This window comes from Paracoccidioides lutzii (genome assembly GCF_000150705.2).
Source record: "Paracoccidioides lutzii Pb01 unplaced genomic scaffold supercont2.13, whole genome shotgun sequence".
Lineage (NCBI taxonomy): Eukaryota > Fungi > Ascomycota > Eurotiomycetes > Onygenales > Ajellomycetaceae > Paracoccidioides > Paracoccidioides lutzii.
Genome location: NW_015440959.1, coordinates 393690 through 419243, shown reverse-complemented (window position 1 = coordinate 419243; position 25554 = coordinate 393690). Strand labels below are relative to the sequence as shown.

The following is a 25554-nucleotide window of genomic DNA, read 5'->3' as shown; positions in this document are numbered from 1 at the left end:
GTATCGTTGGGTCTTGGTTGCTTTTGGCTGTTGCTACACCTGACAATCACCAGCAGGGATGCAAAAATAACCTATGATCACAAAGCCGGCGCAAATCTAGAACATTATAAATACTCACGGAAATATATATATTTTTATATGGACGAGTTCAGGCGCTTCTCTTGTCTTGCAATGCAAATAAACACTTCTGCAGCCAAGTGCAACTCCCATCAGAGAAATGCAGCGGTAAGAAGAGCCGGCGCAAAAATGTGCAGCTTCATGAGGGGTTTAAATAGGCAAACGAAATGGCAATAATGAGGAACCAAAAATAAAAGAAACAAACCTGCAGCCTTAAGGAAAGATTGCCCCTAGGACTGCTTAGCCATTCAAGCGCCTCGTATTCCCCCCACCCACCCCTTTTTCAGCTGCGCTATATCCACGATTGTGCGGAATAGAGCTCCCAAGGACCAAAAGCACTTCTCGATGTGTCGGGGCGTTTCTTAGATATCTAGCGGCCAAAAAAAAAAAAATGCCCCCAACAAGACGGACCTAATAGGCTGAAGAACAAGAGACGAGAACAAGCGGCAAAGGTCAAGAGCACATCCAGATGGAATAAGTTGGAACTTAAATGTCTTCGGGCGAGCGGTTAGGTCGCAACTTTATGAAAATTAAGGTTATATACGATTGAATCAACAATATATCGCCTTGAAATATCAAAATCAAGATCTGACGATCGTTGGTGTTACCCTACGGAGACGGGCAGACCACAATTCGCCCTCCAATGACATGGCGTTGGGCTTCGGTATAAGCCACACTGTGATGATGAATGATGAAACCACTGTGCATACAAGGAAACACCAAACTAAATGGAACAGAGAAATTGTGTTGGTATCTGCTTTTAATATATAGATATGTGTTCTGTAGGAGTGCTCGAATAACCGCACCTAGGATGACCCAAAAAGGCAGCGAGACAACAAGGGGATGACGTATGCCTGTATAAGTTTACACCAATACGAGAGGAACAGGGAGGCTGCATGCGCTGTACGAGAGAATATGAATAAAACGGTAAGAGGTTAAAAACAGCCAATGATGTGAGTATAGGAGATTGTGAGAGAAGGAAATCAAGAGAACGCCTGAGCTCCAAGACCGTTGTTGGGGATAATTACAAAATTTCCGATTCCCCGTTATCCCCCAAAGAGCAAAGTGAAAAAAAAAAAAAACATCCACAATAAACCAAAACCCTCATCCCATAACTTACAAGTAGCAACAAAGATTATCTCAGTTTCAAACAACTGTTTCAGCTTGTTCGCCTTCTGCAATTATAGGCACGCTGAGTCCACGTTCGGGGCTTTGGAGGACCAGCTGTTCATGGCGTCGTGCCCGAAGGAAATCGCTAATGGACCGGATCAAGATGAACCATCCGACAATCATAAGAATATACGATATCCATTCGCTCGTTGTGATACCAGTGAACACGCCTGAATGTGACTCGGTGCCCGCATCGGAGTCACTTGAACCCTGTCCCACCTTGTTTGGGTCGAAATTGTGGCTGTTAGGGTCAGGAGGACTGACATAGCCGCCATTGGGTTCTGACGGTTGATTCAACTCGGTACTGCCCTTCATGTAAAAGCCGTATTGGACTAGTGTGAGGCCCAAACCGGCCTTGCTGCCGTTCTTTGCCGCATGTGTCGTGTGAAGGAGATAGGTAAGGAGGAAACCGACGAGTTGGAAAGAGGTGGAAATCATGCCGTTCCAGACAAAGGAGAATACGGAGCCGACAGGGAGGCCATCAACATAGACTTCGTCAGAAGACATGCCAGGAGCGACGATGGTGGTCTCCCAATAGGGAGGAGTGGCATCAGCTGCAGCTTGCTCGTATGACTACAACATGTTAGCAAATACATCTAGAGCCCGCTTCGACTTGATCGAGGAAAAAATCCGTAAGGCTTTCAGAGACATACCGGCGGTAGATCTTCCGTCTTTTCGCCCCTTTCTGGCTTCGCAGCCAAGTTCGCAAATACCCCGTCGTTTGCCGACCCCACCCCGCGTATTGTTCTAGATGAGGTAGAGACTGGAGGATTGGATGTTGGCTGCATCGTATTTCCAGACGCTGATACACCCTGAGATTGAGCTCCATTTCCTCTACCTGAGTATGGTGAAGGGCTATCAGCCTGGGTGGTGGTATTGTTGGCCCTCATAAGTCTTTGTCGGTCATCGGCCTCATCCTCTGCATCTGAGTCTTGGTCATCAGCGCCAAACGTATCTGCAAGGGTTTGATCTGTTTCGGAATATAAGGGATCCTGGGATAGGACGCGTCTCGAGGGTGGGGATAGCGATCTGGAGCGGAAAGATGGAGGAGGAGAAGAAGGTAAGGGTCCAGATTGTCCGGGGTGTAGGGTCACTTCATCACCGTCTTCTGCATCATGGGCATCAACCTGGAATTATCCAAGCGGTTAGCAATCGACAATCTTTGCAAACTCTCGAGATTTGTGATAGGCTTTAGGCTTAACGAGACTACAGGAGATGATATAGAAAAAATGACAATGGTTGACAAGAGGTTGCCTTACCCGTTGATATCGATGTGAGCTCATGACTGAGCCAAGGGAAGAACAAAACACGCAATACAAGCTCGGAAAAGAGAGCAAAGGATCTAGGGAAGGGATAGAAGGGGGCAAAAATGCAAGAACTATAGGAGAAATAGACGAGCAACGTAGTGAGATCGTGTATAGGCGGCGGTCGGATTGAAGAGTGTCGTGTAAGTTGATTGAAGCAGGCTTGATGTTTTGCGGGGTTTGTAAGCGATCACATGATAGTTAACTAACTAGTTAACTAACTATAACTAGTTAGTTAGATGACAACAGTGTGACTAAGCATCCCAACCGGCTCTTCGCAGCAAAGAAAAACATTTTGTATGGAAGGATATTGATAATTCTGAGCTTCATTTGTTGGTTCTGCAGATCGAACATGACATTCCTCTGGTTTATATACACCTTCATTTCTTTTAACATTTTTCCCATTCGATGAAAATATTGGAGATTCTCACCACATAATATTCATATTGGAATTACTCTTCCCACTCTACAGTTCCAATCCCGCCCTCCAGATCTCTTCCTTCGAAACACATATAACTAACCAACCACCATGACAAAAACAGTTCGTTCCGTCCCCTTCCCCCACCGCTCAGAAATCCTCTATAAACCAACTAACCACCCCCTATCATCCAGCTTTCTCCCGAAACCATCTCTGCACATATAAACCGCATCATATCCCGCTGGCCGATCGACCACGTCCGCCCCTCCTCCGTCTCCATCCAAACATATCTGAAAACCCGCATACCCACCACCGCCCCTGCGATATCCCCTTCACACCCGCAAACACAACAGCACCAACAACTCTCCGCCTCTGGCATAAACGCCCTCTACTCACTTTTAGAAAACCGGTACGACAGGTTATACCCGCTTCCGCAGAATCTGCGGTATCCACGCAGTTCGCCGTCGCATTACGATGATGTGCTGAGGGAGTTTAAGGAGGCGCCGGAGAGGGGATGGTTGAAGAGGGTGGTGAAGAAGGTTAAGGGGGCTTTTAGATTTCGGTAGGTGAGGTATTTGGCGTTTTAGAGATGGGGTATCGGGGTCGGATTGGATTGGATTGGATTGTATATATTATTTTACTTGTATGATTATATTTACTATTATTTTGGGACGGTTTACTTAGAGCGGATACATACTCCGTCAGTGGATCAGTGTGTCTATAAAACACTCAAATGGGGCAAAAGGGGCAAAAGGGATAACGGATAACGGATATCGAAATATCCCAGATCAAAATCGATTGACACATCTCAACCCGATAGAAAGCGGGGCCACGAACCCACACATTCAAGGGGCATTACAGAAGTAGGCACGCCTTTTATATATATAGAACAGCGCAAAAGCAAAATATCAAAAGGAAATCCCCAAAACAAATATGGTATATACACAAATATACAACCAACCGCCCCCCATCACTCATTTGCGCACCAGAACAGCCACCTTCACCCCCTTCATTTATTCCCCTGTCCTTACTCACAACATAGACCCAACCACATCCGCAACCTTAAACGGCGCCTCCGTCTTTGCCCGCACTTCATCAACAGTCACCCCATCCGCAAGCTCAATCAGCGTCAACCCATCCGTGAAATCAACATCAAACACACAGAGCTCAGTGATAATCCGGCTCACGCACGCACGGCCCGTGAGCGGGAACTCGCACTGCTTAAGGATCTTGGGATTGCCCTTCTTATCTGTATGTTCCATAGTGACAACGACCTTGGTCATGCTAGGGTTCGAGACGAGGTCCATGGCGCCGCCGAAGCCCTTGATTTTGCCCGGAAGCATCCCTGTAGAAGTGTTAGGGAGGTGGCCAGAAGAGGGGGAGGAAGATAAAATGAATGGAAGGAATCGGGAAAAGGGGAAGGGAGAGAAAAATAACTGACAGTTAGCCAAATCGCCCTTCGCGCTGACTTGCATGGCACCCAAGATAGTCAGATTGATTCTTCCGGACCGAATCATGCCAAACGATTCCTCACTGCCAAACACCGCAGCACCGGGCAAGAGCGTGACAGTTTCCTTGCCCGCATTGATCAAATCCGGATCCTCCATGCCCTTCTTCGGATACGGACCCAGTCCCAATATCCCATTCTCAGATTGTAACTGCACCTCCACAGACGGATCTACAAAGTTGGGAGCAAGCATCGGCATTCCAATGCCCAGATTCGCGTACATTCCATTCTTGAACTCCTTCGCAGCACGACGGACGATGCGTTCCCGCTTGCTAGCCGTATCGCCTTTGCCCAATGCGGCCATGTCAGCGCCCTCACCGTCCTCCTTGGCAAAGGTGTATTTCTCAATCTTTTTCTCCGTCGTACTCTGAACGACGCGCTTAACATAGATGCCCGGCAGGTGTACAGCGGCCGGGTCAATCTCGCCGACGTCGACGATCTCCTCAGCCTCGACGATGGTCATCTTGGCATTGCGGCCCATAGCGCCGTTGAAGTTGGCGGCCGAGAAGCGGAATTGGCAGTTACCCAGTCTGTCGGCCTTCCAGGCTTTGACGAAGGCGTAGTCGCCCTTGATGGATTCCTCCATGACGTAGCTCTTGCCGTCGAAGACCTTGACGTCGCGTGGGGTGCTGTAGGACGCAACGGTGCCGTCTGCGTTGTGTTTCAGTGGGAGTTCGCCGGTTTGGACGACGGTTCCGAAGGCTGCGGGGGTAAAAAAGGCTGGGATGCCAGCGCCACCGGCACGACAGCGTTCGGCCAGGGTTCCCTGCGGGGTCAATTCCAGTTCAATCTGGCCACTGAGATACATGCGCTCGAAGGTCTTGTTTTCCCCTACGTAGCTGGCGATCATCTTCTTGATCTGTCCGCTGGCGAGGAGGAGGCCAAGGCCTGCCCCGTCGATGCCGGCATTGTTGCTGACGGCGGTTAGGCCAGTGATGGACTTATTAGCATGTACAGCTTCAATGAGGGTATCTGGCACACCGCAGAGACCAAATCCGCCGGCCAGGACCGTGGAGTTGGACTTCATGTCCTTGATGGCTTCAGCGGCCGAGGGGAGGACCTTGTTGATCGCACTTCGGCGGGGGGTGTTTGAGAATGCACGGAGGAGGAACGGTTGATGCTGGAGATGTGTGGATAATCACGTCAGTTACACACATCCATTGACATAAGACAAAGCATAGCAAAATTGCTGGCCCGTGAATAGAGATGGATGGGAAGGGGGGGGGGGGGGGGGGGCACACCTTGGAGGGGTTCGAGAAGCCCCGCGCAACACGTAGAAAATAAGACATTGTAGTAAGCTATCGATTTAGAAATTATGATATGATCCCTTTAAGACACTATCTCCTCTATTTACTCGTGTGGAGGCAGCGGGGTGTAGATATAGACGAGGACGGGCAGATAATGGAATTCACCCACGGAATAATAAACGCAGGCAATCAAGCAAACACGAGGCCGTAAAACAGGCTAAATAACTTCAGCGAGAAGCAACAGTTAACTTTTGAAAAAAAAAAAAAAAAAAGAACATGTGACATCTATGTTGTCTATATCAACCACTGCCGGCTAATTGATCCCGTCTCTCCCCTGTGCAGCTATACACCTCAGTGTATTCGGTATATCGTCGTGGTTGTTTGTGTGTTGTCATCGGCGGCGGCGGCGGCGTTGTTGGTTTGTCTGCGGGGACGCAATGAACGGCCTTTTGATCTTCCCGCCGCCGCAGAAATGGCTGGCGTCGGCAAGGAGCTTAGCTAACTAACTTACTAACTGACTAACTTAACTATTAATAGTTAACTAGTTAACGAACGCAACGGCCGTGCTTAGCTAATGCTGCCCCTGAAAGAGCTCATCTCCCTGCGACAACTTCATTGTAGTTCACAACCTCATACGGAACATTATTCCTGTCATATTCTGCTCTGGGTAGAATCAACTGCACTGCTTCATTAGCGTATAATTTGCGATATGTTGATTTCTTGTTCATGTTCAAGGGTTCCGTAGTCCGTTCCCACAGCGCCGAAACTCAATTCAAACTCCGCTTGGAGCAGGGCTGCGGAATTACCGGCAAATCGCCGATGAATTCAGTGGTACATAGATGTATTTGTTGATGATTTCAGCATTATTCGCCCTTGCGCTGCTTGGTTTACCTTTTCCGCCTTCAAATATTCATTTCGACGAGTGATTGACTACTCAAAAAAATAGAGGGGGCAGAAGGGGCGTAACAAAGTCTCGTCTCTCTCTTTGCGGCTGTTACCTGTCGTTATCATCACAATTTACTATCACGTAGTGCATTAAAATCCTCTACTCTCCCCTTGGCCCTCAATATGGTCATTTCCGGCTCTGTAATCGTACATAGAATTTTGGAAGGACAGAATTAATCTTCGGTATCATGTACCATTCATTCCATGCTAAACGTTAAATAAATGTCCGCCAACCCCTGCGAAAACTCCTCTATTGGGAACATAAATCGGCGAAGAGCAATGAAAATCTCCATGGGGAACTAAGGAAAAATGAGCAACGATGGCTGAAATTCATGGGAACGTCCTTCAAACAACCGAAGAAAACTGAATGAAAACTTTACAACTTGAAACTGAAATCGTGGTGATACCCTTGTCCGACCCGCGGCGGCTGCTGCTGCTGCTGCTGCTGCTGATCCGACGATGCAAGAGGTTTCTATCAAATCGCCGATCGCCGAAGAAAGACAAAACAACAGACAGAACAAAAGAACGCCCACGCCTTTAAATATCCTCTGACAAAAAGTGAGAAAAAAGAAAAAAAAAAAAAAAAAAAAAAAAAAAAAAAAAAAAAGAAAGAAAAGAAAAAAAAAGGGAGAGAAACTAATATAGACCTCGGACCGTACAGAACCAAACAATACAATCCAGTTTTGCCCCGTTCATTTTCCAAACTTCCTGTTGATTGACTTGACATGACATGATTTTTTAGATTTCTTTCGCCGTGCAAATAACAACATGGGATGATATTGAATCGTGGATGGAAATGAGAAATGCTTAGAGGTTCGGGAAAATGAGAGAGAATCCATCAAACAAAATCTGCTTCGAACTTCGCGGGGTGGCTAGATATCAAGCCATGCAAAAAGGGAACCTGATGTAAAATAGAAAGCCGACAGGAGAGGAAAATTCGACGCTAATAAACCAAAAAGGAAAAAGATCCAAGGATGTCACATATCATGGTATGGAAAGCAGTAAAGCGAAAAATAAACCAAAAAAAGAAAAAAAGAAGAAGAAAAAAGTAAAAAAAAGAGATAAAGAGCGCCACTTCATCGGGAACAAAATACTTTCTAATCTACAACCCGTGGCATCTCACCCGTCGAGTTGGGCATTTAGAGAATTGGGTACATCATCAGCGCGATTTTCCCCCTCGACTTTCCGTTTCAGAGGGTTGTGCGGTGGAGAAGGGAATGCCCCTTTGTTGATGGTGGCCACTGCTCCTACCAGGACACAGAGGGGAGGTTAGCAAACTTCTTATTCCATTTTCCTTTGAGAGTGGCAGCGGTGCTAGCGGCGACAGCAACGGCGGCGGTGGTGGTGGCAGTGGAAGAAGTGGTAGTGGCTTTGCCATTTGCCATCGCCATCGCGTCTGCGCCTTTGGCATTGTTCATACCTGCAGCAGGTTCATATTCTATTTCATTGTACGCCGGGGGTTCATCCATATTCACATCCTTGCTAGCTGAAATTTCCGTTTGCGACGGTCCGGATCCATTGGCTTGCTGGCCGCGTACCACCTTCACTGGTTCTGAGTCCGGTGCCGGTGCTGGTAGCGGCGACACCACACAGGGACTTATCTCTTCGATTTCGCGATTGACGGGCTTAACCAGACGTTCCTTCATGCGTTCGTTGACGTAGACGAGGAAGTAAGGGGTGGGGGGGTTGTGTAGGTTCTGCCTCTCGAAAATTTCCGCTTTACTTTGGACTTCGGTTACTTCGCTGTCATTATATTTTCGCCACAAGTTCTTGTCAAAATCAAATATGTAGATGTAGTAATGGCCAAATTCAACGGAGCCGTGATGTACGAAGACAGCATACAGGCTGTAGGCGAGATGACGAAGATCGGCGAATTGACTTTCTATCAATGCAAGTAAATCTCGCTCGCGATTTTCGATGCCTATTTTGTTTTGGGGGATTAGATAGTGGCCACTTAAAAGGGTTGAAGAACAAGTGACAGGGCTAACTTGCATTTGATTTCATCCCTTGTCATCTCTTCCACTGCCGAGAGACGTGATAAAACCCCGTCATCGATCTCCATTGCCTCTCCTGCGGTCTCAGGGTCATCTTTCATAGCCATCAGATTTTGAACGTGGGCTTTTGCGTCCTTGAACACATCAGGCAAACATTCCCAACTCTACACATATAACGAGGCGGTTAGCCTGATAAACTGTGAGATCTCTGGGAATTTTTGAAAGGGAATACCTCATTATATAAAAGTTCATCTTTGCGCGCTCTTAGCTTTAGAAGTTCCTCCTTCCACCGCCAGCATTCACGGCGTCTGTCATCTATGTGGTGTTTATTACTATCCATATACCTGTCTAGGAATATCATTTCTTTCAACTCCAGGTGATGAGTCGACTTAAACGAAGTCTTCTTGACTTGATCAAACTGGACGCGCTGGACTTGTATTTGCAGAACTGGAGGCACCCTGCTGATGGTGCCGTATTGCTCCACCTCAGCGCCGTCAACCTCTACCTTTTGCATATCGAAGGCGCCGTCAATTGCAGAATATATGTGTTTAGAACCGGTAGCAACATCGACCTTGATATCTGACCAAGACTCTTCTTTGGATCGAACCCCATTTTCTGTAGTAAGGTAGGTAACGGTCTTGCCATAAAACAAACTTTTGTTTTGTTAGTGGCAAATCCGGAATTGATTCAAAGATGGGTAAGCTAACTTACTCGGTAACTACGTCGAGCTGCTCTCCGTCTTTGTCGAATCTGATCGGTTTGACAGCACATTGAGTCTGGAATAGAACGTTGTTAATAACTTCTGTAACATCCTGCTGCGCCCAGAGCTCAACTTCATCTCTGAGTTGTTGCTGTGGATCAACTTGTGGTACTGGTCGAGGGGGTACAGGAGGGGGAGCCCTGCTCGGAGGGGCTATGGGTCCGAAAGTCCGGGAAGGATCACCTGTTATATTTCAGGCCAGCTTAGCTGTTTGGGCTGGTAAACTTGGATCTTGTATTTTGGACTTATTCATTACTCACCCGTCGCTACATCTGTATTCTTGGAATCATTTACTTCTTTCATTTCAACAATTATATCCTGAGAACCACGCGACACGTTTTCCTTGTTGTCAGCCCCTGATTCCTCATTGTCTGGCTGTCCAGATAATGAAACAAGCGTTACATCGCTGTCTGCGTCATTAGGTTCTTGCCCTTTACTACTCGGGTCAGCCATTGTCCCATCACTGGGCAAGTCTGTCGTAGCGCTCGGAGGTCCTAGTGGTCCGATAACGGGCAAGCCATTTATCTCACTTAGGCTGGTACGACCGTGAGTTATTATGGATTTCCTCCGGATAGCTGCTTCGTTTGAAGAGCTAATGAGAGTTAAACGTGCAAGTTCCTGCTCAGGCGTGACAGATGAAGTAGGTGATGAGATCATCTTTTTAAACAGTGATTGAAGCTCCCGGAGAACTATTAATATTACCTCTTGGTTAGCCATCATCGATCCGACAAGGGCAAACATCTATGCCTACATTTTTGAGACCGCTTTATTTCTGCAATTGAGACTTTTCGAGATCCGATCTTCTTCTTCGCGAGACTCGCCTCATCTAAAGGCATCCTGTAGTCATCAAAGTGAACCACCATTTTGCGAAAAGGGGTCACTGTGAAGTAAAATTGGAGCAAGCTGTTGAGATAACAAGTGTTTCCAATATTTTGCAGCCCGACAGGCCATTCTTTGAGATCGCGGTTTGCTTGTGCCGCGTCTTGTGCTAGAGTGCTGCTTATCATTGCACTTCCTTTCTCTTTGGCAATGACATCCAGGGCTTTTCTATACGCGTCGATTTGACCGGGAGCCTCTGAGCAACATACAGAAAATGCAGCAAGAATCGCAGCATCATCGACAGTCCGATCTGGGATTTGCAAGAGTCGAAAAGCCTCGCCTACATCCATTTCCGCTGTCACTGTTTCGCCAGTATTGAGGAAGTATTTGAGGGAGTCGGATTTGCGTGCCTCGGCGATCAAAGAAACAGCCTTCCGCGCGAGCTCTTTACTCGCTGGTTGGTCGTTGACCTGATTTTCGAGCAAGTATTTATAAGTAGCTATAACGTATTGAACAGTAGAGTTTGCATGTACATACCTTTGCAGCGTACATGGAAACAATGAAATCATCAGAGGTTTTCTCCTCTGCACCAAGATATACTAGCGCTTGCTCCACGGTGGATATACCTACGAAGAGCTTAGCCGGAATATCTGTCTGTCTGAGGGCATGAAACTTACGCTCTTCTGCCACTGATTTGATCTTCTCACTGCCTCGACTGTCACCTATTCTCCAGAGTTGCTGTCTTGGTTCCGTGTCGTTCGGGGTATCACGAAGAAGAGCAAAGAAAGATCCGATAATGTCATCATCAGTCAGGTTTCGATTGCGATAATCTAGTTGAAAATAGTTATATGCGCGTGGTATATCGTCATCAGCGTATCGATAGCCACTACACTCCAATGTGACAAGATGGTCAATTTTTGCCCCGTCTGAATTACGTCTCCATCCCCCTATAGATCGTAGACATCGGAGATAATAAGGAGCCCGTCGTGGATCAGTTTCGATCTGTCGATTATATGCCTCAATGATGAGATCAGCAGACATATCCTCCGTCACCCCGAGATCCTCATAATATCTGAAATCTAGTTAGAAGAAACAATGGATACAACACTTACAGATCCAACATCGAAAGGGGGGGGGGGGGGGGGGGGAAGAAATAAGGGAGGGGAAAAAGAAGAAACTTACGGAAATCTTCCCGTGTCCTGATTTTCCGATGAGTTAGAGTATACCCTGTCGTCTACTAAAAGTAAGTTTATTGTCTCCTACGAGGATGCCAGAGGAACTACTAACAGGTCGATGAACCCAGGAGCTGACTGAATTTCTTCAAGGCAGGATCGAATTTGGGTTCTCGTGATTGACCGTCTTTCTCATGCTCTGGTCTTTGGTGGATGAGAACGAGGAGTTCATTTGACACGTTGTCAAGAAATACATTCAGAGCCTTCTCGTACGGTATTGGCGCGCTTGTATCAGGGGATGGAGGCTTCCAGGAATCTTCCTATGAGCCGATCGAAAGTGTCAAAAACACAAGATCCTCGCTTTGGCTATATCAAATGCAAAAAGTGGAACTAAGATATACATACCCCTGGAGTAAATTCAAGAAATTCCAACAGCTCCCGGCACGGTCGGCCATCGACGCCAAAGCAAACAACAAAACGTTTATTGTTTAGGCATATCGGCTTGCTTCTCTGGGGCTCATGTAAGGCATTTTCTATGTATGCGCGAAGGTTTGACAGCACGGTAATGGGAAATGGTCGAATATGACCCTCTAGTCGCTCAGGATATGCATTCAAGGCCTCGTCGGTCCTAGCCTTTAACAGCTCCGGATTTATCAAAAGATCTACCCATCGCGGCGCTAGCACTGGAGAGAGTATGTTCAGGGTGATGATCACGGCGCATGTCGCATACGAACAACGGTAGAAGTGAGTTTCCTGATGCTGGCCTTTGCTGCGGAAAGGGCTTGTATCGTGATGATTGCTATGCGAGTAAACAAGATGGTGTAGCTGACTAGGACAATGGGACGATTCTGTCATATGTGATGTCTTGATTTCCAAATGAAAGCGGCATATCAAGCAGACAGCGGAAATCTTGTAAGGTGCCCTTAGCCCAGCCTGGAAGCCTTCAGGGGGAAGCTTGGTCTGGTTATGTTTGGTGATATACCTATGGGGGCAGGCGTTCGGGGAGATGAGTTCCGGATAGTCATTGGGGTCCTGGAAGGCGGGAGGTACCTGGGTCAAGAGGTTGAAGCCGGAGCTAGGAGGGTGCGCAGGATCATAACAGAGGACATCTTGGATAAAGCGGGGGGTGGTTTTCCCTGGACAGACAGTTATGAGACACATGTTAGCAACATTTGTGCGTAAAGGGAGTTATGATATATAGAGAGAACGTGGAGCTTGACAGCCATACCAGGACCCTGCGGAACAGACATGTGTGACATCGGAGATTCCTAAGTGATGAACGGAACCAGATAGAAGATTGCTTGTAGAACTGAAGTGTTGGTGTCAACAAAATTTGACACTGTCAGCAGCTCCGCAAATGTATCCAGAACATCTAGCATCGAGGAATCATGTATGGAACCAGGAACCAGGAACGGCCAAAGATCCGGGGGAAAATGGACGCTTCCCAACAGCTCAGCAGCTGATAAAACAAAACGTGGTCCTACGGATGCCTAGATTGGAGATAGCAGTTTTGAAATCCTTCAGAATAAAAGATGTGATGTGTCGAAGCGCTTGTGACTAAAATAGTGAAGGTCGGTTTGACGTAGTGAATGATCACGGCACGGAAAATTGAGGGGAAAACGAATGAGAGAAAAGAGTAAATGCAAGAAGACAAAGGCCAGACGCGCTAGGCGGTGCACTTGTCTATCCTCCACTCTTCCGCTCGAGCTTGAAGGGAAAGGTGGCTGCAGCAACGAGAGGTGAGGTTGTTGTTTTGTTGCCTGGGGATAAATAAGTCAGGGGGATGGTTTGATGCTGACTGTCAGAGGAGCTCTTAACTCTGGAACCTGCCAAGAACCACAACTGCACAGGAACTTCCCACTCTAACATTCGATACGCGCCCTGCTACTCCACTCTACCCTTAATGTTTTAACCTGTGCTCCCGACAAGTGGACAGACCGATTCAAATACCATACACACCGTCTTGCTAGCCCTCAACACAAAGCACTGCCTCCGGGGGTGTCCTGTTTCTCTTCCCTGCTTGCAGCAATCATGCCCTCGTCAGCCAAACAAGAGGAAGTTTACCATCCACGAGATGCCATCGCTGCCACCGTCAAGACGACGCTGATTACCGGCGCCGTCGGCCTCTTCGCCTCCTCGGTGCAAAACACCTTGCAAAAACGAAACTACGGCCCCTGGGGTGTCCTCACGAGAACAGGTGGCACAGTTGCACTATTCGGTACGATATGATGGATTACAGCCTTTCATGTGACCCGTGGGTGGGATGAAGACTTTTGCTAACGCTGTTGTGTCTGTAGCCTCTGTGGGCGGTGCGTATGAATTTGCCAGAACAGCAGCGGCAAACCTACGAGAGAAGGAGGACCACTGGAACGCTGCGTGGGGAGGATTCTTCGGCGGAGCAGCTATTGGATTGCGCGGTTTGTTAATGCTCCTCACATCTCAATCCCCGCAACAATAACAATGTTCCCGCAACTGAACGTGCTGACCAAATGATAAACACTATGCAGCTCGAACGTTCCCTGCGGTTCTTGGCTACGGTGTGGTCGTGGCCACTGTTCTTAGTGTATTCGAATATACCGGAGGAAGTCTTGCCGGCAAGGGACACGCTAATGAGGAGGATGAATTTGCCAGACGGGAACGGCTGAGAAAAAATTATAGATCCCCAATTGAGGAGACAGTTGCCCAGCTTGGTGAAGGCAGAGGTACGCCGGGATCATCTGCGCCCCTGCACCCTCTTGCAATGGCATAGTTTGCTGATAAGACATAACTTAGGTATCCACGGTGTGAACTATGAGGAACGACGGCGTCAACGGATAAAGGAACACTACGGCATTGATGTACCTCCGGCACCGCAGCCCGCCGGACCTTAAGAAATCGTATTCTGATACAACACTTGCATATACATTTTCTAGTTGTATATCCGTCTTTCTTTCTTCTCATTTCACCGGTATCTTTGTTCCTCCCCCCAACAATTTTCACTTTTTCGTTGTAAAGTATACTTGGCATTGGGAGTCAAGTCCGCTGGGACTTTGCCTCTGTTTCTGCACCTCCAGCTAAAGCTCATCATCACCGTGACCCCTTCCTTCGTACAAAGTCATGCTGCCCTTCTCGTGCTTCGGCGTGGTGCGCATTGATTAAACCTCGGGAATTCCGCGGCTTTTTGTCACAATTTCGACCTCTCCTGAGGGGACTTTTTTTAACTAGACAGGAATAAAAGCTTTCCATATTTAGGTTTGATACCAGCATGGCCAATTGAATAAAAGCAAAGGAAATATGTCATTATGCTTGATTCTCTCTCCCTATTCTCAAGGAAAAGCTTATTGCAAAATCTAGAAATTACGGAATGGGTTTATATTGTACCGGGCTTGGCTCATTGAAATGATAATACAACGATTGGCTTTAGATTAAAAGGCCCATTCCCACACGGCGAGTCTTTGGCATTTCCTAGGTAAGTTATTACTGCTAGGGGGTTGATGAGCATTCCGTGAACTGTTCTTCAAGAGCTTCCACCTAACAAAAATTGGTATGTAGCTGTTATATCACGTGACATGCTTTATAACTTACTTCGCGACGGATTCTCTTTGAAAATCATTCAAATATTCAACTCAACTATCTTCAACACATCATTTCTTCACATTTTTTCATCAAAATGCTCTTATCTCAAGAGTCTCACATACAGTTTGCCATTGCTGCATATAAATCAAAAAATTATATACTAAAGATGAAAGCTTCAAAGATATATAAGATTTTTGAAACTACCCTGTGCAAATGACTGCTACAGCGCATACGCTTGTAATATGGATTAAAGTTAATCCGCTCCGATCTCGTTACATTCAAATCCCCAGTTTGCCTAGTTAGATAAATTGAAACTTTTATTTTCTTATCATCTTGACTCTAGATTGAGCCATAACATTATATATATTAATTATTAACTATTTTTTTAACTAACTTGTTATAAAAATTATAAATAATAATATAGAATTATAATTATAAAAATAAATAAAAATAAAATAATTAATGTAAAAAAATTACTAAAATTTTTTTATATATTTATTTTTATTAAATAAATTAATAAATAATTATTAGTAAATTTTTATAAAATTTTTCAAATAATACTATTTTGTAAATTATATTTATATAATAATTAATATATATAGTTAAAAATTAAAAAAAATTAAATATATATTTAAATAAATTTTTTATTTAAATTATATAATATTATATTTATATTTTATAATTATTAAATATAAAAATTTTAATATATTATTTATATCTTTTATAATTATATTAATTTAAATTATATATATTTTAACTTTTTTATTAAAATTAATTTTATTAATATAATTATAAATAAATATAATAAATAATTAAATAATTAATTTTTTATCTATAATTATTTAGAATTAAATATAATTTTAGCAACTATTTTAAAAAATTAATTATTTAAGTTTTATATAGTTTAAAAATTAAAAATAAATAATTATTATTATTAAAATTAATATTATTAATTAAATTTTTTATATAATAATTATTTTTAAAAGAAATATATATTAATTTTAAAAATATAATATAAAAATCTTATATATAATTAAATAATTAAAGTAAATAAAATTAATTAAATATATTATAAAATAAAATTAATTTAATTATAAAAATTATTTAATAAAAATATTTTATTTTTTAATAAATATAAAAATTATATTTTAATTAAATTTAATTAATTTTATTTTAAAATTAATATTATTACTTTTTATATATTATTATATTTATATTTATATTATATAATTTTTATATATTAATTAATTTTTATTTTTAAAAATATATAAAGTAAAAAAAATAAATTAAAAAAATTAAAAAATATATTAAATACTATATATAAAATTCAATTAATTTTACTTATTAATTAGATTTTAAATTATCTGATTAAAAATTTTTATATAATCATATATAAAGTAATTTTTTTAAAAAAATAAAAAATTAAAATATAAAAAAATATATATATAATTTAAAAAATTTTTAATATTTAAAAGATAAATTATATATAAAATATAAAAAAAATAAAAATAATAATTAATATTATAATATAATATATATAATTATTAAATATATTATTCATATATATTATAAAAATATAAAAAATAATTTATTTAAAATTATAATTATTATTAAAAATTAATTTTATAAATATTAATTTTAAATTTAAATATTAAAAATTTAATTATATTATAAATTTATAAAATTATTAAAAAATTAAATTATATATAAGTTTAAATTAATATAATTATAGAAATATTTAAATATTAAAACTTTTATATTTAATCATTATAAACTATTTTTTATTTAATAAAATTAATATTTTTAATATTTTTAATAAAACCTTTACAATAAAATTTAATTAAAATAAAATAATAAGTTAATAACAATATTTAAATATTCAATTTATAGACTTTTAATAGTTAAGCTAGTTAAAACCATATTAGTATCTATTGCTACTAGAGCAACAAGAGAGAATATGAAACTAAGAGCTACCAATGCCAGACAGAAGCTGAGAAAGAAAAAATAATGTATATATAGAGCTGAAGAAGGGATTCTAACTGCTCAAGAAGCATCAACTCGGGCAGCTTGCTAGAGCTCAGGAGCTTGATCAGCTCATTAAGGTGGGGGTTGGGGATTCAATTCCAATGACTAGAAAAGTGAGCAACCAGCAAGCATGCTTGTGGTCAATGCGGGGTAGTATGATACATAGAGCTCCTGGCGTGCCCACAGGCTGAAGAGCATTGGTGTCCTGTATGATTTCTATATATAATTCCTAGTGGTTTGTTGCTTAATTTGAATTTCTGTCAAATAAGGTGGGGTTTTGATCCGTCAGGTGGTTGGATTACGTTAGGTATTTCACTTTCTCAACATCGGGAACACCCAAAAAGGCCCAGCCACAACACAGGTACCTCGAAGGTACCACTTGCGATCACCCCAGCGCCAAGTTCGCCTATTCATCTCTACATTTGGTACCTCCACAGAACTTCTCGCCTTCCCCAGTCTGCCACCCAACCATCTCGACGTCATCTCCATGGTCTCAGCTCGAAGAACCGCCCGTCATCTCCCGTCAACCCGATAAAATGTTGCCTTCCAGCTGTCTCCTATGTTCCCAGTTTTTGCAACTCCCACGATGGAATATATTGTCTCTTAAGAAATCCACAACATTTCACGAGGAAGTAGCTAATAGTTGGTTATCCTTCCTGTGCTAGTTCGCCCCATCCTGGATCGTTTGCTATCTCACAACCCCCACAACCCATGACGACATCCAAATAAGGCCCTAATAAATCCATATTAACAAACCCCTATCGCACAATCGACAAAACAAACGACTACCGCTTCTCCCCGCTCTTAGCTCAAAGCCCTCTCTACTCCCTACCTTTCATTCGGTGAACTCAATCTCCAGCCACTGGTGTCTCCAATTGCGTTATCCAAAGCGACGTGTGCCCGTGTTGCCCTTGTGCAAGGGCAAGAAAGAGGATCACAGGAAAAGAAGTGGGTTAAATACCTTACGCCAAAACCCGATAACCGCTGTGGCTTTTAATGAGCACAGCATATCCGCCCATGGCCGCCCGATCCCGAACGCCGTCCCACGATGCATACGCCACGGCTCCCGGCGCTACCGAGGCTTCCCATTTAAACCAGCCAAACGGCTACGCCTCTGCTGCCGCCGACTCTCGCCCGAATTCGTACATGGCCCTTGATTCGATCGTTGCATCAGATTTTCAGGTTCGTGGAGGAGGAGGAGGAGGAGGAGGGGTAGGGGGAGCCGTCCAACCTCCTGCACCAACACAGCTGTCCCGGTTCCATGAAGATTTATCACCCAGCCGACGTGGATCGTCGCTTATCAACGATGGAGGTCCTCCAGGCGACGGTGGTGACCTGCATCGCTCTGACTCGCAGATATCAGCGGCACATTCGCTTTTGCCATCTCGGGAGACGAGTTCTTTGAAGAAAAAACCTTCGTTGAGCAAAAAGGGCAGTTTGCGAAGGGGTGGAAGTCGGAGGAGTAGTCGTGCAGGCAGTGTGAAGAGTATGGTCCTCGGTGAGAGAGAGAAGTATGGCATGGTGGATGGAGATGATGTCAACAGTGCATTTTATATTCCTATACCGACTTCGGGAAGCCCTACGGATGTGCTAGCTGCGAGATTCCAAGGTAAGCATTTCCTTATCGATTTCGGTTGGATATTAAAAGGCCATCTTGCAGCATGGCTAACTATTTCGATGTAGCGTGGCGGAAGGTGTTGAAAGATTTGATAATGGTCTTCCGGGAGATTCAGAAATCCTACGAAATCAGATCAAAGGCTCTTCTTTCCGCCTCGAATTCGATGAATAACATTGTTTTCCCATCCACGTTTCTCGCGACAGGTGGGATTGCAGACGCTTCAAAAATATTGAAAGATTATCACGGACAGGCAATGCTGGAATTGGCAAAAGCAAGGGATGTCGAATCAGAAGTGATCAGGCAGCTGGCTGGTCTCAGGTCAGACCTCCAGCAGAAAGTTAAAGAGATCAAAGGACTCTCGAGTGATTTTAAGAATTCGGTCGACAAGGAGGTAGAGGGTACTCGGAAAGCCGTCAGGAATTTACAGGAAGCGCTTGGCCTAGTGGATACCGATCCAGCAGCTACTTCGGGGAAGGGAGACCCTTTTCTTGTGAGGTGTGCAGTTCAAAAGCAGCTTGCAAAACAGATTGACGAAGAGAATTATCTACATCGTGTAAGTATTTTGTTAGCTCTCAAAATTCCCTGCCACCCGGACATGGTCGCTGACTTCTCCTTTCACCTTACTAGGCGTTTCTGAACCTGGAAAGCTCCGGCCGTGAACTTGAATGCATTGTCGTTGCAGAAATCCAGAAAACATATAATATGTATGCCAACATCCTAAAGCGCGACGCAGATATAGCATATGACGCCGCGGAACGTCTCAACGAGGGCCCACTAAGTATTCCTCTGGATCATGAGTGGAACGCTTTTATATCCACCAATGATCATCTAGTTGATCCAGAATTGCCCATTAGGAATTTTCAATATATCAATTATCCCGGAAAGGACCATCCTGCTGCTGCTGAAGTACGTGCAGGCATGCTCGAGCGGAAAAGCAAGTACTTAAAAAGCTATACCCCTGGCTGGTAAGTGCAAAACAAGATATGCTTTGCTTATATATCAAAACAGACTTATTGACCGTGTACAGGTATGTCTTGTCACCCACTCATTTACATGAGTACAAATCTGCGGATCGCATCGAGTATCAGAATCCTGTGATGTCATTATATTTGCCTGAACAAAAATTGGGCTCTCATTCGCAGAGGGGTTCCGCATCGCACAAATTCATGTTGAAAGGACGGCAAACGGGCCCGATGCATCGTGGTCACGCATGGGTATTTCGAGCGGAATCCCATGATACCATGCTCGCATGGTACAATGACATCAAGAATTTGACCGAGAAAACTGGAGAGGATCGCAATGCGTTTGTTCGCAAGCATGCTCGCACTCAAAACGGTGGGCTCTATCGAGCGGGATCCCTCAGCAGCGAAGGCGCCATGGACGAAGACGAAGCTGATGAGAGGCCGTATTTCGCTCACTATGTAATTCCAAACCAGGCACCACCAGAGGTGGACGGACAGTGGCAGCGCCCTCAACCAGGCGGGCGATTTCCAAGTGATATCCAAATCAATCGACACTCAAATGTGCCATATGCCTCATCTAGAGAAAGCGTTGGAGATCGGGATGCGGTAGAACACACTGGCTCTGATGTAGAGCCAACTAAGAACCATCACCCACCAGATCTTCCTGATGGGATGCCCGACGGAGTCCATGATGATTTCCCTAACGATCCTAGGAATCCTGTCTCAATGGAAAGGGATGATATCAATTATGCAGAGGGAATGGCTCCCGCAGCAACTACGGCTATGATGGGATCATCCCATCAGAATCCCCACCCGAACCCTTCACAAAAGCCTCCAACACTTGATACATATTCTACGGCCTCTCCTAAGTGGGTGGATTCCCCATCCAACGTTTTCCGAGATAGCAACACAGAAACGATCTCCTCTCACATTGTGGCAGATAACAAAGCCAGCACTGCCACCCATGCGACTACAGTTACGTCGACCTCGACCGTCAATAACGTACCGCACTTCAGTGGTAAATTAGGAGATGCGGACCACCTCACAAACCAGACAACAACTGTATCAACTGCGGGAGGCAGCCCCCCATCAGCCATGAAGACCAGTTCTGAAAGAGTTCACCCATCACCAACGATGATTAGTGAATATAAACTTCCTGGCCAGTATCCCGCTCCGACCTATTAAAAGGCATGACAAGCCATGGGTTGGGAGATAGAATTTATTTATTTTATTTTTCTTTATTAATTTTCTTATTTTCTATTTTTTTTTTTTATTTAATTTTTATTTATTTTATTTATTTATTTTTGGGTATACTCGAGCCCCCTTTGCTTTATCCATTTCCTCATTTCTTCGCCATTCGTTTGTCAAAAGTTTCCCTCTACTTTCAAGTTTGATTATGAGAAGTTCATCAGCATTTCCATTTATTACATGCCTTCATGCACTTTATATATACCACAATGGGGACACTGTGTTTTCCTTTTTATTCGTGGATAGAATATGGAATACCCCCACCTTTCTTTTCGTTGACATTTCTTCTTATCTGTCTTCAATTATCAGTTTGACTCTTTTCTATCATTAACCATTCTTTTTCTCAAGCATGCGAGTTGTGATGTTTATACAAGTCTCTTCTGGAGATTTTATCATTTTGTTTATTGTTTATTGTTTATTTGTTTATTTATTTCACCTTCCTTCGTGCCATCCTTTTTCTCTTTTATTTGAAACTCTTGGGATTTGAAAATATTAAATCTTGTTCCTTATTACATATCTAAGCATTCGATTGCGTTGTCTTTGCTTTAGCTTACTAGATATATCCCCCCCAACAATCGTGTTAAGTTTTCCAAATCAATCCGCGTTTAGACTTCGGGAGCGTTATTGACCCTTCAACTGTTGTGGATTCTAGTGGAACGAGACACATGGCACAACGGGCCTTTTGTCAAATCAAATAAGCTATTCATTCACAATGTTCTAGCGAGCGCGGAAAGGAGGAGTTGAATATGAATAAGTAGTCAAGTTCTTTGGTTTCCTACTCATTCAGCGTTGGTTAATTGCTAACTATTCAATTCCGCATGTATGACATGATTGATGGTTAATGTTATCAGAAATCTAGTTTGCAAGGCGAGAAAAATGGACAAACCTGTCCGTATTGTGTTTGATAAAAGTTTGGACAGTTTAGCCAGAACTACATAGGTGCTCAATTCGAAATCTACCTGTTGGACATCTTGATTGATATTGTTTTGATCACATCATTGATGAGGACTTGAGGTTTTAGAGCCCCTGAACGACTACTTGAGGCTTCTGTATCATTGCTGATAGAATTCCCGTAACTTGACTTTGCGGGTTTCACTTTCTTAAGCTCCAACATCCTGGAGTGAACTGGCACGGATATGGTGGTGCTGCATGAGAGCTCAAATCTTAGGGGAAAACCCCTTGTCCACACACCCAATGTACGCAGAGTTGTGTTAAGGCACAATACAATGAAGACTCGAATTAATGACAATGAAACGGAATTTTTTAAAGTTGTCAGTAAAACTGGACCCGTCCTCCAAACCCCTTCCTATTTCATATCTCACACATTTTTCCAACACATATATTCCAACAATCAACCCCATGCTCAACTATGGAATATTTGCGGAATTCTATACCTCTTTGTCGAATCACATCTACCCAATCCATTCCCGTATTATACATTCCTACGTAGTCCGCGACCGCGACGAGACGGCAATAGTCGTATCTGCCGACTTCAGTGCGGTAGAGACCGCGACCTGCCTTGGGGAGCTTGATTCTGTGGGGTTCCTTTCGCTGGGGAGGATAATCTGTAAAGTAATTTAAAGGTAGGGGGAAGAGTGGAGATATTAGTGTCTAGAGCAAAACTAGAAAGGGAAAACACAAAACAACAACGAAAAAGGGGATCGAGTAGATAAGCAACAGAGTACGTAAGTGAATGGAAAGGGGTGCGAAAGATAGGGAAATGTTCAACTAACAGCACGATCAAGCTCATATGGCAATCCACGGTGTCGACCGCGAATCATCAGAGCGCATATTACTAATTTACCCAGCACGGTGAACCTGGTAGTTAGACCGCTGTTGATAGCCGTATGACCGAGGCTGAGGCCCACGTTTCCGCTGTTGATGGAGGCCTTTGGTTAGATTCATAGAAAGTGTGGGAGGGGAAGGGGATCGACTGCTTACTATGCGGACACTGCTTCAAAAAATACGGAAAAGATTACAAATTCCTACATTTGTTTTGCAGGCCACGTTACAACTTGCTCAACAATATCGGGTTGAGATGGATGGTCGATAAAAAGGGGGAAATCAAGAACTTACCGGATCTGCTTTATCTGCTAGTTTTGGTCCCTCCGTGACCATAAGAATGAACATTCCCAAAAAGACATACCACAGATCGAAAGCCAGCTGCTTTTTCAGATGTGTGCCTAAATACGACGCTGTGGTATTCGACTCGTCAATTTCTTCGCTTGTGGAATCGTAGAGGCCAAGGGAGGTCTCTTCGTAGATGTTTGTTCTAAGAAAAGGAGTTAGTAATTTGATGACTGGGAAAAAGAGTCATGAAAATGGATTTGATAAGAAAGGAGTGAAACTGATATTTCTTACCTTCTCACGCTGATGGCAATTGGGTAAGCGGAAATATACATCATCACTAGAAATCAAACTAGTTAGCCAGAAATTTTAAGCAATAGTAATGGCATGTTTCTTTTCGTCTCTCTTTCGGTAGAAAAATCATACCCATGAGCATAAATTGCACAGCCGGATGAACTTTAGAGATACTAAACGTGTTCGTCCCCGTCGTCCGCGCCGACGCCGCTTGAAACAGAGCGGCCAGAAACCGATTCCACATCGACGGAACGCCCAGGACCTCCTCATTATGCAAGTCTAGTACGAGAAACAGTAGAACGTCAATAAAGTTTAAAAATACAAGGCTGAAAAACAACATCCAGGTGGGGCTGGAGGGGAAAAGGAGGGTGAAGCAACGCCGGGGATGGTCGAGGAGAAAATTAAGGGGCTCGCGGATCCTGGAGTTTCGCGGGGACAGCTTGAACAGGAGCCAGATGATCAGGCGAAGCATGCAGGGGTAGGCCGTGTTGCCAATGTAGATTAGTAATGTCATAAGTAAAATTGGGAAGGTAGCTGTACGGAAACTGATCATGGAGTCAGGAGTAAGGGTATATCCGAGATTGTTGAAGGTTGTCATTCCGCTGTATATCGCCCTGAGTGGATGTAAGAGCCTTAACTTCATTAGGGGAGTAGGATTTCGAAAGAATTCTGCTAACCACCAGGTTGGACTCTGGCCAACTGATCGAAGATAGTCCCTATACTTGTGGTCTGAATTGTGAATCCAGCCAATCAGACAAATAGCACCCAATACATGCCAGAACACGTAGTAACCTATTTTAGGTAAATATGCATACAAACGTTAGTTAACCAGCTTCTACTGATAAAAGCTAAATGGGAAAAATATGAAATCCCGAAATCCCATACCAAACACAATCTTAGCCAACAGTCTCAAACTACGGTACTCAATCCCCCCCAACTCATCCCTTTGCTCATCGGTCAAATCCAAAAACCTCGAATTACGTCCTATGGTCGGCTGATAAGATAGATACGGCATATTGTGGGATTGTCTAGCCTTCGACGATGACCGGCTTCCCGTGTTAGAAGACCTAGATCGAGAGCGCTTGTGGGACGCTTTCCCGAGAATAAAGGCATTTGAGGCAGCGTGTTCCACGGAGACGGCACGAGAAAGAATCCGTTCCATGGTGGGAAGGCGGCGACGGTTGTGATCCCCGGAAGGACCTGATGATGGTGGTTCCTCGGTGCTCACGATTTTGATCAGGTCGTCTGTGTGTTGGTTTATTTTGCTTTGTTTAGCAGCTTTTCTCTTTCCGAAGCCGTTCAGGGGTTGTTGAATTGAAAATTCATGGAAAGGATATATAACTAGTGGAGTGATAGGCGCAATATTTGGCATCTTACCATCATCAACCTCGCGAACGGTTTGTCCTGTTTGGTAGTAAATCAGCACTTTAGACTTTTATATGTATTCTCTCCCATTGAGAAAAGTTGATCAAAATGGGGAGGGTTATACCCACCACTCTCAAATTCTCTAGGACCTGGAATCCGTAGTGCCCGTTCCCGACGCTCCAAGTTCGTCTCAACTGAGAAACTAATATGCGTTGGCGGCACGCTCCGCTCTGTCTTGTTGTTGTCCAGCGAAGAATTATTTTGATCAATCATTACAGGCTGTGTATTCGATGGAGGAGCAGAAGCGGAAACTGGGATGGTAGTGGAAGTAATTGAACCGCCCATTTCCTTTGTAACATTTTCCTCTTTTTCATTCATGTTCCCAGTAAGGGCGATTCCGTCATCATCATTCTTATTTTGAATAATATTTCTATTATCATTCCTGTTGCTGTTGAGATCGATAATGGTGTTGGAGTTAGGATTGTTTACATTAGCAACCGTAGCACGTAGCCTCATTCCCTCAGTTTCAGAGGGAGATGTCTTACTTCTGCTGCTAATCCCCGAACGAGGCCGTGGCACTCTGATATCGCGTATTTTCCCTGTGGCGAGTTTCTCTCGGAGAGTAGTCGTATCCCTTCCCCTTTCATCGGATGATTCGACAGAATGACGTCGATCGAATGAACAATGGTGCGACAACCGAACTAGAAGTTTAGAATGATTTTCAAGGTCAATTCTCACCCTCCTTCACATATATGTATGAACTAACAGAAGCTCCCTATTGAAGATTGAAAGGCTTTTACCAATATCTTTGAATCGTGTCTCAAACCAGTAAAGACGGACGAGCACCACGACTAGGTTGATGATGCTAAGGTTGCCAAGTAGGGGTATGATATATATCACCACTTGCTGATATGTTCGCATTGTATTAATATCAATACTGGTTTGGGTGATTTCCTCTCGGAGAAAT

At 43.7% G+C, this 25554-nt stretch overlaps 7 protein-coding genes across 7 annotated transcripts; 3 read left to right on the top strand and 4 right to left on the bottom strand.

The window, feature by feature from the left end:
• Nucleotides 1-1263: 1263 nt before the first annotated feature.
• Nucleotides 1264-2570, bottom strand: PAAG_05095 (metal homeostatis protein bsd2; the record flags this gene model as incomplete). The annotated part of the gene is made up of 3 exons (XM_002792913.2): nt 1264-1860; nt 1941-2414; nt 2547-2570. The coding sequence occupies 3 exons, from the start codon at nt 2568-2570 to the stop codon at nt 1264-1266; spliced, it is 1095 nt and encodes a 364-aa protein (XP_002792959.1).
• Nucleotides 2571-3120: 550 nt separating this feature from the next.
• PAAG_05094 (hypothetical protein) lies at nt 3121-3575 on the top strand (the record flags this gene model as incomplete). Its single annotated transcript, XM_002792912.1, has 2 exons — nt 3121-3132; nt 3204-3575. The coding sequence occupies 2 exons, from the start codon at nt 3121-3123 to the stop codon at nt 3573-3575; spliced, it is 384 nt and encodes a 127-aa protein (XP_002792958.1).
• A 465-nt stretch (nt 3576-4040) lies between these two features.
• PAAG_05093 (succinyl-CoA:3-ketoacid-coenzyme A transferase subunit B) lies at nt 4041-5805 on the bottom strand (the record flags this gene model as incomplete). Its single annotated transcript, XM_002792911.1, has 3 exons — nt 4041-4354; nt 4451-5636; nt 5758-5805. 3 exons carry the CDS (start codon nt 5803-5805, stop codon nt 4041-4043), a joined length of 1548 nt encoding a protein of 515 aa, XP_002792957.1.
• Nucleotides 5806-7955: 2150 nt separating this feature from the next.
• On the bottom strand, nt 7956-12614 carry PAAG_05092 (hypothetical protein; the record flags this gene model as incomplete). Its single annotated transcript, XM_015845468.1, has 11 exons — nt 7956-8586; nt 8697-8866; nt 8935-9355; nt 9414-9645; nt 9723-10151; nt 10214-10751; nt 10819-10907; nt 10959-11353; nt 11464-11515; nt 11569-11773; nt 11859-12614. 11 exons carry the CDS (start codon nt 12612-12614, stop codon nt 7956-7958), a joined length of 3918 nt encoding a protein of 1305 aa, XP_015699694.1.
• An 870-nt stretch (nt 12615-13484) lies between these two features.
• On the top strand, nt 13485-14323 carry PAAG_05091 (NADH-ubiquinone oxidoreductase 213 kDa subunit; the record flags this gene model as incomplete). The annotated part of the gene is made up of 4 exons (XM_002792909.2): nt 13485-13671; nt 13751-13870; nt 13961-14155; nt 14226-14323. The coding sequence occupies 4 exons, from the start codon at nt 13485-13487 to the stop codon at nt 14321-14323; spliced, it is 600 nt and encodes a 199-aa protein (XP_002792955.1).
• A 3727-nt stretch (nt 14324-18050) lies between these two features.
• PAAG_05090 (PH domain-containing protein) lies at nt 18051-20798 on the top strand (the record flags this gene model as incomplete). Its single annotated transcript, XM_002792908.1, has 4 exons — nt 18051-18642; nt 18717-19204; nt 19279-19616; nt 19679-20798. 4 exons carry the CDS (start codon nt 18051-18053, stop codon nt 20796-20798), a joined length of 2538 nt encoding a protein of 845 aa, XP_002792954.1.
• A 1505-nt stretch (nt 20799-22303) lies between these two features.
• PAAG_05089 (potassium transport protein) lies at nt 22304-25508 on the bottom strand (the record flags this gene model as incomplete). Its single annotated transcript, XM_015845467.1, has 11 exons — nt 22304-22426; nt 22595-22736; nt 22803-22846; nt 22938-23133; nt 23223-23268; nt 23355-23836; nt 23900-24014; nt 24108-24467; nt 24600-24626; nt 24716-25288; nt 25388-25508. The coding sequence occupies 11 exons, from the start codon at nt 25506-25508 to the stop codon at nt 22304-22306; spliced, it is 2229 nt and encodes a 742-aa protein (XP_015699693.1).
• Nucleotides 25509-25554: the final 46 nt, after the last annotated feature.